The sequence below is a fragment of the Gymnoscopelus microlampas genome, assembly GCF_963454915.1.
Source record: "Gymnoscopelus microlampas genome assembly, chromosome: 2".
NCBI lineage: Eukaryota > Metazoa > Chordata > Actinopteri > Myctophiformes > Myctophidae > Gymnoscopelus > Gymnoscopelus microlampas.
This window is the reverse complement of record NC_139939.1, coordinates 11,192,126-11,206,193: the sequence shown is the minus strand read 5'-3', so window position 1 is coordinate 11,206,193 and position 14,068 is coordinate 11,192,126. Positions and strand designations below refer to the sequence as shown.

Genomic DNA, 14,068 nt, shown 5'->3' with positions numbered 1-14,068 from the left:
AAGGAAGAGCAAAGGTCTGAGACTAGCCTGACAGATACGGCCTGACGGCAGCCGGTTGGAAGCTGTTCATGAACCTGGTGGTGCTGGTCGTTGTAGGGGGTTGAACGGTTGAAGAGTTTGTGACATAGGGCATAGGTTCGATATTTGTATTGCGAGCCCAGTTAATACACTGGCCCGGGGCGCAGTCCGGAGAAAAGGAGAAAAAAACATAGGACAAGACAAAGGAGACTAGACTAGGACAACAAGAACTCAGTCACACTGTCAGTCAGTCACAACAGCAGGGAATAGAACACAACCCACAAAACAACACAAACCATCAAGTGAACCTAGGAGGCCTCTACAGTGAAAAGGTGGGTCTTAACTCATTCACTGCCAGAGTAAATAAATAAATAAATTAGCCACTGCCAGCGATTTTCCGTTTTCCTCACCTTTTTCCCCCTTTTTTTTCCATTTTTATCCCATGATTTTTGTAACCCATTTTTTCACCCAGTGCCAATTGCCTAAGCTGTAAATCCTGGGCGCTACTCTCCCTCTGCCAGCCTGGGGAGAGCCCCGAACGAAATACTCTTAAATGTCACTGTACACTTCACTGGGAGCCAATGGAGAGAGACAAGAACCGGTGAGATGTGCTCTCTTAACTGTCAGGCATCAAAGCCTACGGTATGTGGTACCAGCTGCCAGTTCCCACCTAATGTTATGTGGGAGTCCCGAATGCTCCAGACTGTACTGAATAACCGCGAGCTTGCATAACGTCTTTAAACTCGGACTTAAGTATAAGATCTGTAAGGTATCGTATCCGAAGAGCATGAAGCGATCCCCTACCATGCAGCAGCACATACAACTCCAATTCGGGCCTTTCCCCGTGGCCTCAACCGTCTTCCAGGAGAAGGTCTTTGGACTGAATTTCCACAGATCATTAAAGCCAAACATGTACAGCTCTTCATTGTAGGCAAAGGCAGCATAAGCCATGCATCCTTCCGGAAGACAATATCCAGCAGAAGCCGTGCTCAGCCAGCAATTGGTCTCTGTGTCAAACACCCTGATGTTGTTGTTGTTACCCAGCTGGTCCCCTTGGCCCCCAAATACAAACATCCTTGTCCCGATGCTGGTGGCAGAGTGACATTGTGAAGCTGGTGCTGGGAGAGTGCCTCTGGTGTCAATTAAAGACCAGACCATTGTGGCGGTGTCCAACTTGTACACGTCATTAGTGGTTTCAAACAGGTCATTGCCTCCTCCATAGATATACATGGCGCTCCCAAAGACACAAGCTGAGTGGTTACACCTTGACGTTGGAACTGTCCCGGCAATCTTGGGCTTGAACCATCTGTGGGTGTCGACATCAAATGCATAAAGAATGTTGTCTATCATTTTAGAATCCACCATCCCCCCCCAGATGTAGCTGGCATCTTCGATCAGCACTGCTGTGTGGCCTTGGCGCATAGAGGGAACATCAAGGGGGAGACCTCCCCGTCTTCCAGTTTCCACTGGGGGCAATTTCCTCCAGTGTAAAGACACTGTGTGGAAGACGCCCACATCAATCTGACCGCTTATCGTTCCAAGGAACGGTCCAAAGTAGTACACCTCTCCCCCTACTGGCCCAACAGCACAATACATCCCGCTGGTGCTTTTCAGATGCAGCCGTTCTCTTTTCAGGGGCACCGACCAACACAACATTTCTCTCTCTCTCTCTCTCTCTTTCTATCTCTATCTCTCTCTCTCTTCTCTCTCTTCTCTCTCTTCTTTTATTTGCTCTGTCACTGTCTATGTGCCTCTCTCTGTCTTGCTCTCAGATCCCTTTGCCACACTCTCTAAAATAGCTACAACACTGTATAATAGGCTGACCAGAGAGATCTGGTCTGATGTCACACACAACACAAACTGATGCCATGCATGGGCAGCAACACCGATTTGAGCAGAAGTTCTTATCTGCACACATTTCTCCCTAAAGGTTGTTACACACCGGGGCGATTTTTTCGTGCGAATAATGCGTTTTTTTTTAAAAACCTTATAAAGTCAATGGCTCCGTACATGGAGCGAAAAAGCGAAAAAGCGAAGCGAAAAAGCGTCTTTTAATTATTCGGAACGAGTCCGAATTTTGCGTATATTCGCTATTTTCGCCGGTGTCGCCCGGTGTGTAAGGACCTTTAGAGTCAAATACTGTGCAGCATTAATTTTTGTCACTGGTTCTCAACATCATTCCTATAATTCCTATTGTTTTTTTATATATTTTGAATTATTCATTAGTTCTTCAGTGGCGCTGACAGGAAATTTGGGCAATGCAGTGGCAAATTTCTCCCATCTTTTTAAACCCTGTAGCACTTTGAGGTTTGCAAAAATGTAAAGTAAAATGTGTTATTAGGATAAAACTACACAATGTTAAGCTTCTTTTTTTTTTTACAATGACTTTACGGTATAATACTATGAATTAATTCACAGGTTAAGGAGTAACTGTAAACTGTTTCCCAATTCATACTTGATTACTTTTGAAAATGCTTTTATATAGAGTATAAATATTTTTGGTATTGTTCTTTATTCCGTGAAGGCACATTGATCACTAAAGTGTCAGCTTCGGACCAGACCCCCGGGGGACAGACGGTGACATACAGCATCTTCGGTGGCAACGAGAACGCTCTCTTCGCCATCAACCCACTCACAGGTGAGAGACCTTTTCAAAGGGTTCAAATGAACACTAATGCAATGGTTTGGGGTTTTCTCTGCTCTGCTCTCTTGGGCCAATATACTCCTACATCAGTGCTTTTCAACCTTTTTTTTCCATTTCAATGACCCCCAGTTTGTTGCATCAGGCCGTTCGGCTGCCGTGTTAAGTGGTCAGATGGGTGGGCCTGTGTTGCGGGTGGGATGGGTGGGACGCCTAAGTGGTCAGACCGTGAACACTTTTGATTTTTTTAGTGGGCCCCTATCCAGAAAAGAATTTGGAACAACTGGTCTAGAGGACTAATGTCGACTCCATCGAAATCAATGGGCTTTGTGTCTTCTTGTCTTGTGACCTGTCAAACCAAAATCTAAAATGACACAGAAGAAGAATCAGAATTTCAATCCGGGACAGCGTCATTTTAGATTTTGCTATATAATATAGCAACATCATCATCATCATTATTATTATTATTATTATTATAATATCTGCTATTTTTCGTGAAAATGTGTGCATTTTTACTCAAATCTTTGCTTCTGGTGGTCACTGGAACAACATATTTTATATCCATGGTTCTAAAACTTTTTCATGTCAAGGACATCCCAAAATGATATGTATTTGGCCACGGACCCCCCTCAAAAAAAAGAAATTGTAATAGGGACCCCCAGAAGCAAAGATTTTAGTGAAAATGTTTAAAAATATATATTCAAAGATTTGCACACATTTTCACGATTTTTCATTCTAAAAACCGGTCAGGTCTAAAAACAGGTTAAGGAAATCTCTTCCTGTCTGTAGAGTTCTATTAGTTGGCCTAATAAGCGAGCAGCATTCTTCTATTAATGGTGTGCAGCCAGGCCAGCAGATCCAAGCCTGCGTTCTCAGCTTTTGCCAGGAAGCCCCCAGAGCCCGGACCACCACCCGTTCACCCATCCATCCATCCCATACTTTCCACAACTCCGGCCAAACTAATAACCCCGGCTTTCCAAATCCTCCAGCCCCCCCTCCTCACCAAACGCCAACTTTATTTCTTCATTGGCGGTTGGAGAGATTAGACCACTCGGGTTCTCAACGTCGGGTTCCGGGGACCACCAGGGGGTCCCAATGGACATTTTACGGGTCTGTAACTCTTGAGAGTGTACAAATGGAACCTTACGGCATTGGTTCTCAATTTGGTGGTCCGGGGACCCCCAGGGGTCCTTGGGGGGGGGGGGGGGGGGGGGGGGGGGTTCAGGGGGTTTACAGCAAAATACGTTAATACAGCGTCACAATAATTGAAAAACCACCATAATTTACACTTTATCCATGTATACGTTGGCTATTCAAAAATAGCAGATATACAAGCTCACAGCACGTCACTTCGTACCGCGCTGCAAGCTTGTACATCTGCTATTTTTGAACATTTTAGAAATATCTTGAAAGTGTTTGAAAAATGTTGATGTTTTCAAGAAGTAAAAAACCCAAACATATATGTGGGCTTTTTCACGTTTTTGTCGGGTAGAAACCTCATATGTCCAAAACCGTTACTTTTCAGGATTCAAATAAAAGAAATAGCCAAAGTAGCAGATCTACAAGCTTGAAACGCGCCGCGTCTCGAGGTTGTGGATCTGCTACTTTTGATGCTATTGTGTGACACATTTACGAAAAAACACAAAAAGTGAAAATATAGCGATAAGAGCTAAGAGGTTTTGGCAACGATATAGTGTCTGTGTGTGCGTATGCACGTACGTGTGTGTGTGTGTGGGGGGGGGGTCTCAGGTTTGTCAGATATACTGTAAGAAGGGGGGCTCCAAGGAAAAAAGCTTGTGAAATGGACGACCTCGATCATTTTAGGATCTTATGATATTTTACCTTCCTCAGACTCGCCTGTACAATTCATTATGTAATGTAGGTACTTCTTAAAGCAGTGATTATCAAACTTTTTTCATGTCACAGACCCCCTGTTTCCTATGCATCATAGGCCACAGACCCCCATAACTCTGAGAGTCATTTGTACACTCTCAGAGCAAGGTTATAATAGTTTTGGATTTTTCATTTTAGTTTTGTTCATTTAGATTTTTTTGTTTTCTAATTCAGTTAGTTTTAATTCGTTTTTAGAGCAGATTTGCTAGTTTTTATTTTAGAAAATGCTAATAGTTTTAGTTAGTTTTTATTAGTTTTAGTGTTAGTTTTAGTTTTTTCACACTTTGGGTTATTTGTCAGGTGCAGGATTGAAAAGGTAAGTATTGTGTAATAAAAACGTATTCAGTTACAGATGAACCACCAACCATCCACGAACGGAAACTAAGGGTATTGTGTCTATAATTTCAGTTTGTTTTAGTTTAGTCTTGTAAACAGACAATATAGTTTCAGTTAGTTATCGTTTTTTATTTTTTTATTTTAGTTTTCGTTATTGTTAGGGTAAGTGATATTTTTTGGTTAAAACAAAAAGTATTTTGTTAAAAGGTTAAAGCACTATATTCTGATAGTAATCATTGCTATAGAGTGTTTGTTCAGTAACAGGAGTCTCCCCGTCTCTCCAGCTCTTTAATAAACAGAAATTACATTTTCCGGTAGGTGTCAAAATCTCAGCCAATCAGGAGAAAGTGCCCATCTTTAAGCTTCATTTTTATAGTGTTCCAGTTCCAATTTTGCCTGCTCATTTCTTAGTGTCATCACTTCCAATTTCACTTGTTTAATCTGTATCCTGATTGGATAAAATTGGAAATGAAACTGAAACTGAAACGAAAATGCATTTTCTGTTTAATAAAGAGCTTGAGAGACAAGGAGACTCCTTTTACTGAACACTCTATAGCAATGAGTACTATCAGAATATAGAGTTATTTAACACTTATTTTAACCAAAGAAAATCACTTACCCTACCTTTAACTATAATAACCTTGTCTCAGAGTCACCGGTCATTTAGCTGCGGACCCCCTGGAACCCTCCTCAAGGACCCCTGGGGAGTCCCGGGACCCCACATTGGGAACCACTGTCCTAAAGCATACTGTGCACAGTATGTGACCCCCTCAATTCATCTGAAAAACAGGCTTTAATTTGGACTCCGTCTTTGGCTGGAATCAATAAGCGTTCTGCCAGCTTGCTTTCATTAGAGTCATGGTCCTCTTCGCTTTCCTTTGAGCATTTTCATATGGCCACAGTGTAGCGTAAAGGCTAACGATACGGACATGTTCGACGGGCCGAGTCCACAGAGCAGCGCCGCACCGAAAGCTGGGAACAGCGGAGGAAGGAAGAAGTACTCAGACTTGTTACTCGACTAAGAGTAGCAATTAAACCATTCAATCCGGGAACTCATCTGTGTCATTTTAGATTTCTTTGGCTATTCAAAAATAGCAGATATACAAGCTCATAGCGCGGCACCAAGTCTTAAAATGACTCAGATGCTAATGTTAATGGATTAACACCACAACGTAGAAATGCTCTGATACAAGTAAAACTCCTGTATTAACCCATTTAGACCTGCTGCCACGTTGTTATACCTTTGAATCCGGGAGCCACCTCTGTGTCTCATCAGTTGTTGGTATACATATAGCAACATCATGTTGTATAATTTTTTTTTGTAAGAATTTGAACATTTTCAGAAATCTTAGGTTAGGTTTTAGAAGGTGTTTTTAGAATCGGCCTCAGGTCTAAATGGGTTAAAATGCGTACTTGAGTAAAAGTACAAAAAAAGTATTGGCATCAAAATATACTTACAGTAGAGTAAAAGAACTCATTATGCATAATGCCCATTTTCTAAATTTGTCAATTTCTCAGAAATAGTCAATCTACCAGCTCACAATGCGATGCGTTGAGAGCTTTTAGATCGGCTATTTTCGAATAGCCAAAGTATAAAATAGGTCTTAATTGGTTAATGTATGTTTTTTTGTAATAATAATGTAAATCTGCAAAGTAACTAGAAACTAAAGTTGTCAAATAATTGTTGTGGAGTAAAAACTACAATATTTGCCTCTGAGATGTGGTGAGTAGACGTATGGGTATACAGTATAAGTATTGACATAATGGGAATACACAAGTAAAATAAAATAACCAATTGATACTTACGGGCTCTCAATTACTTAAAGGAGGAGTTCACCCAAAAAATGACGTATTTTCTATCAATTGCACACCCTATGAAACCTTGAATTCATGGATTTTTTTTTTTTTTTGTGGCATTCCTAAGCCAATAATTTGATGACCGGGTGTGTATCCGGTAGGAGACGGTCATCAAATTATTGGCTTAGGAATGCCACAAAAACAAAAATAAATCCATGGATTCAAGGCTTCATGGGGTGTGCAATTGATAGAAAATAAGTAATTTTTTGGGTGAACTACTCCTTTAAGTACAGTAATTGAGTATATATAGTATATACTTAGTTACTTTCCACCACTGGGATTCAATGAAAAACGTCTCTGTCGGGTGGAAACCTCACAAGTCCAAAACTGTTACTTTTCAGGATTCAAATTCAAAAGCATCAAAAGTAGCAGATCTACAAGCTCGAAACGCGTCGCTTCGCGTCGCGTTTCGAGATTGTAGATCTGCTACTTTTGATGCTTTTGTGGGACGCTGTAGTATGATCAAGTAGGGCGATAATTTATGAAAAAACACAAAAAGTTAAAATATGGAGATAAGAGGTTTCTGCCCGACAGCAACGATATAATGGTTCAGATCCAGCGGGCTGTGAACCAAGCCTTTATTTCTTACCTCTGTTTCCATTTCCCTGCTCTTAATGTCTAGATCCGTTTTATTGTTATTATTAATATCTTTCCCTTTGAATTATGCTCCTTTAAAAAAATCCAGTCTGTTATTTCCTTTTGCTGCGGGACAGGAAGTTGTCTGAAAAGCAGCCTTTTTTTTTTTGCTGAGTAGGACTCAACAGTATTTTAAAAGACGTTTTTATGGCATTATGCGATTTTCCCTTTCCTGTTTGAATAAAAGAAAAACCGAAACGGGATCAACAGGCTTAGTCTGGGTTTGTACAGTTGAATCCTGTTTTTTGATGTTTGAAAGCCACTTTAAACTACACCACATAACTTATTTTAGTGAATAAAATGGTATTATGTCCACTCTGTATGGTAGAGTTAGAGTATGTTAATACAATATAACTAACACAACTATGGCGGTCAAACTTTTTCTAGAGGAGATTAGGTGGGTTGCAAATTCTTCCAATCAGATGAAAGAACCCATTCATCAGCTGTGTTCCAGTTCCAATTATGTCTGCTCATTTCTTTGTTTCATCACTTCCAATTTCACTTGTTTATCCTGCATCCTGTATGAGTTAGGATGAAAACGGTATGCGACCTGAAAATGTGTTTTATGTCTACTAAAGAACCGGAGAGACGGGGAGACTCCTGCTACTGAACAAAGACTCTATAGCAGGGGTCTTTTTCAGGGCCCCTTAGCTGAGAGAGAGATGAAGCAGGGACCACCTCTATATTGTATAACATTGTATTTCAGTTAATTATAACATTTTTTACTTGTTCTGCTCTTTTTCCCCTCTACACATAATACCTCTTTGACAAAAATAATCGATCCACAAGATCAACGCCTCGCGCTAAAGTTCTCCTCAGAAAATGGATGCTAGGGTTCAAGTGTATCACATACTGTATCACACAAAGATTTGGTGCCCCCCCCTGTAGTAACTCTGAGGACCCCCTAGGGGTCCCGGACCCCCTGTTGAAGACCCCTGCTCTATAGCAATTATTACTATCAGAACAGGGCACCGAAGTCTGACGTAATTTACGCATCATACCTGTGTCAGTTACCATTCTGAATTCCCATAGAAGTGTTTAATATCGCGGCATATAAGAACTGTGTTCCAAAAATAAACAAATGAGCCGGGCGGTTTGACTCATATGGATATGAAGCATCATCTGACGGTGAGAAAACCCTATGTTACCGCCCCCGCCAAATAAAAAAAAAACTATTTGCCTGCTGGTGTCACTGTTGAGGGATTTTCCCTGTCATCGCCTCCGCTCTGCCCCGCCCCCCCCCAATAGGAGAAGGGGAGGGGAGGGGAGTAGAGGGGGCGGGATTAATGGACATCAAAGTCCACGGGCCAATCACAGCACTTTTCTGAGCCTAATTATTCAGAAAACCCCAAACCACAGAAAATCCACTGAATGTTCAAAGTTCAGTTGTTTTGGCTGTAATTGAGGTGTGAAAACCAAAAATGAAACCAGAAAAATAAAACAATTGAAATTTGATGTCATGAAACCTTTAACACCTATTTCAACCTGATATTTTGTGAAAAACGTTCATGGAGACTGCATCAAATCAACGGTAATAACCCTCCTGTGTGTCCTTGTCCTCCAGGTGAGATCCGGGTGCAGAGACGGGGTTCTCTGGACTTTGAGGACAGTCACCAGGTCAACTTGGTGGTGGTGGGGGACAGTGGGCGTCACACTGCCCACTGCAGGGTGTCTGTCACCCTGCTGGATGTCAATGACAACGCTCCCGCCTTTGAACACGCCCACTACAAGACGGCCGTCTGGGAGGGACAAGTCCCCAACTCCTACATCATGCAGGTGCTGACACCTCACTCACACACACGCATGCATGCACACACAGGAGCGCACACACGCACATACGCACGTTTGTGTTACTATACTTGTGAGGACAATAACATTTTAGGACGGCGATTTTATGAATGGCATTCTTCAAACATTTTAGCATTTTTAAGTGTAAGGTAGAGCCGGAAAATAGCAGATCTTCAAGCTCAAACGCGTTTTTTCGGCGCATGACCCTGGCGCGCAAATATGTGTGAATCGAGTTTTACTCTATTGAACCACCTGGGAAACAGAAGGTCCCAGGTTCGATTCCCGGCCCTGGCAATGGGTTGAGGTGTCCCCAATAGGCCTACTTTAGTGACATTACTGAAGATTACTGACATTTATACATTTTATTAAAAAAAAAAAGTTAAAAATAGCTGATTTACAAGGTAAAAAAAAAGGTTAAAATAATTGCGATTATCTCAAATAGTTGCGATTAGATGCTTATGTAATAATTGTGACAGGCCTAATTATTACACACACAGATTCATACACACGCAGGAACATACATACGCACACACACACACACACACACACACACACACACACACACACACACACACACACACACACACACACACACACACACACACACACACACAGAGATACATAAACATCAAACACAGACACATGAATCACACACACACATGATTTCATAGTTTAATAGATTCTGTGCATACCTGTTCAGAGGGTGGGTTTCCTGTTCCAGTTACTTGTGAAGGTGACATCACACTCATGGTGTTACACCAAAATACATAATAATCAACATAAATCACCAAATGAACACCATGACACAAGACTACACATAAAGTCCCAACACACAATCCCCCATTACATTCCCATAGTTAAATAATTAACGTAAACAACACAATAATCACACTTCCTGCCCCAAGTGTATCATGGGAAGTCAACACAGCGAGTTTCAGCGGACACACCCCGAGTGTTCACATCAGAGAGGGCAGCTTGGTTTTGAATGGCTTTGAAACCTAATTTTTCGAAACTTGGCAATTTTAAAAATAATTTGGTGGGTTTGTTAAATCAGTGGTTCTTCCAGGCGCCGGGGGGTCCCCAAATATGTTGATTAGCTTAATGTGCAACATTGTTTTCTCACTCAACAGTAAACAAATCAAAATACAGTATAAGTGTATACAGGGTATCTGAACATTTCTAAAGTGAAAATGTAATGACTTTTAAGACCTTTTTAAAGGTTTTATGACGTTCATTTTCACTTTTTTTATTTTTTATGTTTTTTGGGGTGTTTTATGACCTCAATTAGACCCCAAGAAACGTAATCTGTGATTGGCCCCTTGACTTTGATGTCACAGTCGATTAATCCCACCCCATCTCCTCTCCGCCCCTCCCCTCCCCTATCCATTCCTTTGGGAGGGGGGGGGGGATGATTGACAGTCAAAATGCCTCAACAGTGACACCCGCAGGCAAAGATTTCTTTTTTCATTGCAGTTGAAAAGGCTTTAGAAATCAGAGAGAAAAAAATCCTGCCATGGACCACTGGAGTGGATTTTTCAGTTAAAACGTTTAATACACGTTTGAAGGACCATGATAAATACTTTTAATGTGTTGTAAAACTGAATGTCATGAAACATGTAATACCAAATTGGCCATAATGTCAAATGTTACGTAAGAAAGAGGCAAACATTGTGAAAATAGCCGATCTACAAGCTCACTTCGCCTCACACTGCGAGGCGTTGTGAGCTTGTAGTTCGGCTGCTTTCACAATATTTATCTTTGGAACAGAGTCAAACTAAATGTAATGCCTACAATTCTTGCCTAAAAGTGCTTGTCAGGGTGGGGGGTCCCGAGCTCAAATATGATTATTTGGGGGGGTCGCGGCCTGAAAAGTTTGGGAAAGTTAAATAACACATAATTCTGTGCAGTGCGACAAACTGAGAATACATATAATTACATATTATGACTGCTTTACAGGGTGTTTAATAAAAATGTCCTGGGTTTCATTGTCAGGTGTTTGCGTCGGACGCAGACAGCGGTGTTAACGGTCAGGTGGACTTCTCCATCGCGTCGGGGAACGCTAACGGAGCGTTCATCCTGGACTCTGTGCGAGGAATCCTGGCTACCAACATTGTGCTGGACCGGGAACTCATCGCCTCGTACAAGTGAGTTGTCTTCACCTTCATCTTAACACAGGGGTCTTCAACAGGGGGTCCGGGACCCCTAGGTGGTCCCCAGAGTTACTACAGGGGGTCCGCCAAATCTTTGTGTGATATGACTTCTTTTTTTTACCTTAACCACTTGAACTCTAGCATCCCTTTTTCTGAGGAGAACTTTAGCCAAAAATAGCTGATCTACAAGCTCACAGCGCCTCGCGTTGCGAGGCGTTGTGAGCTTGTAGATCGGCCATTTTTGGCAAAGAGTTATAGGGAAAAAAGAGCAGCAAAAGTTTATCTGAAACACAATTCTATACAATATAGTGGGGGTCCCTGCTTCATCTCTCTCTCAGCTAGGGGGTCCTTGCCCTGAAAACGTTGAAGACCGCTGCTTAACAATCAGAAAACATATTTTCAGGAAAAATATTATCCGAACAGGTGAGAAAACCCTACAAAAATCATTTATCAGCTTGTGTTCCAGCTCATTTATTCCAGCTCAGAGAGAGCAAGATCCCTGTTACTGAACAAACGCTCTAGCAATGATTGTTATCAGAATATTGAGCTATCTAACACTTATTTTAAGAAAAAAAGATCCCAAAATAATCATATTTGAACTGGGGACCCCCCACCCTGACAAGCACTTGGAATTGTAGGAGTTGAGGCATTACATTTAGTTTGACTCGGTTCCACTGATACAAATTGTGAAAATAGATGATCTACAAGTGAAGCTCTCGACGCCTCGCGTTGCGAGGCGCTGTGAGGCGTTGTGAGCTTGTAGATCGGCTATTTTCACAATGTTTGCCTCTTTCTTACGTAACATTTGACATTATGGCCAATTTGGTATTAAAGGTTTCTTGACATTCCGTTTTACAACACATTAACCCTTTAATACCTGGAATGCACCTGTGTCACTTTAGATTTCTTTGGCTATTCAAAAATAGCAGATCTACAAGCTCATAGTGCGGCACTCGGTGCCGCGCTATGAACTTGTAGATCTGCTATTTTCATTTTTTTGATTTTTTTTTTTTTCCAAAAACTGTTAGGATTTAGATTTTTTTAAAGAATCGCCTCAGGTCTTAATGCTTTAAAAGTATTTATCATGGTTTTGCCTCTTTCTTATATTATTTGACAATTTGGCCAATGTTTGACCAGTTTTTTTATAGTATAGTCTGTTGATTACTTTTGATGCAGTAATGGTCTTTTTTCTTTTCATGTCTTTTCTATTTTCTTTTTTTTTAGGTATCAAAAATGTAAATTGTCATTTAAACCCCCCCAAAATCATGCCGGGGTCCCGACCCACAGGTTTATAACCACTGCCTTAGACAGTTGCACTCTTAGCTGTCATTGTGTCAGATGTCATACTGTACCTGTCTGTCCCTCTGACATTGCAGGCTGGTGCTGCGGGTGACAGACAGGGGGCGCCCTCCCCTCAGTGGCAGCACCACCATCAGGGTGGAGGTGGTGGATGTGAACGACAACCCCCCCACCCTGCCCCCCATGGAGCCGGTGCTTATAGCAGAGAGTAAGACCTCAATATGCATCACCCTGCATTATTATATAACAGAACTGTTTATAATTATATTATTATTATTATTATTATCATACTACAGAACAGCGTCACACAAAAGTATGAAAAATGGCAGATCTGCAAGCTGGAAACGCAACTAAAACTGACTATATTATGATTTACTCAACACAAATGAAGTAAGGACTCCAGTGTGGTATAACCTGGTGTTTACAGGCAGCGCGGGCCGCATTTTATTGTCCGAACCCATCCTGAGACGGAAACAGTGGTAACTCAGCCCTGCTCGAACCCAATCATTCATTGTAAACATGCGTCCAACCCGAGCCCGAATCCGACCCATCGTTTTTCTATGTCTTTATTTTTAAGGCACTTTGTGATACTGATACAGTAACGTGTAAATGTTACAGCTGGCCTGTTCACTCTGATTACGCTTCTCGTGAATGACCATGAAACGGCAGTGTTTTCTATACAGCAGGTAGATTGTTACAGACTATACACGCACATACATACATTATGCTGTTATTAACCTATTCAATCCAGGAACCATTTTAGATTTCTCTGGCTATTCAAAAATAGCAGATATACAAGCTCATAGCGCGAGTGATCACTCCAGTTTAACCCATTGAGACCTGAAGCCGATTCTACATGTCTCCTAAATCTCAACAGCATTCTGAAAAAACGCATGTTTCTATATCAGTGGTGCTCAATCTTTTTCATGTCAAGGACCCCCAAAAAGATATGTATTTGGCCGCGGACCCCCATCAAAATATGTTGTTCCAGGGACCCCCAGAAGTAAAGATTTTAGTTAAAAATGTTCGCTTTAAAAATATATATATTCAAAGATTTGCACACATTTTCACGATTTTTCAAAAATAGCAGATCTACAAGCTCGTAGCGCGGCACTCGGTGCCGCGCTATGAGCTTGTATATCTGCTATTTTTGAATAGCCCAAAGTGTAAAATAATGCTTTTTAGCTCAAATCAAAAAATGACACTGTTCCAGGTCTTAATGGGTAAAAAAAAAGCGCCTATATCTACATGCTCACAATGCGATGCATTGTGAGCATGTGCGCCCATGTGGGGGGTCTCGGTTTTGACAGATGTGAGAGGGGGTGCTCCAAGGAAAATAATGTGTGGGAGCCACTGCACTACATCATGCGTTTTCGTCAGTTAATTAATGTGTGTTTGTGGTATCGCGCTGGCTGGTAAACATCGGTACTGTATTACTGTATGTTGTAAT

At 41.5% G+C, this 14,068-nt stretch overlaps 1 protein-coding gene across 1 annotated transcript in view; it reads left to right on the top strand.

Annotated features, from left to right (window-relative positions):
• dchs2 (dachsous cadherin-related 2) overlaps positions 1 to 14,068 on the top strand; it is a gene marked incomplete at its 5' end in the record, with an annotated part of 95,322 nt that overhangs the window by 66,311 nt on the left and 14,943 nt on the right. Inside the window, 4 exons of the mRNA XM_084069732.1 lie at positions 2,543 to 2,656; positions 8,946 to 9,157; positions 11,162 to 11,313; positions 12,696 to 12,826. Coding sequence (XP_083925858.1) covers positions 2,543 to 2,656; positions 8,946 to 9,157; positions 11,162 to 11,313; positions 12,696 to 12,826 — 609 coding nt within the window. The remainder of the gene's footprint in view (positions 1 to 2,542; positions 2,657 to 8,945; positions 9,158 to 11,161; positions 11,314 to 12,695; positions 12,827 to 14,068) is intronic.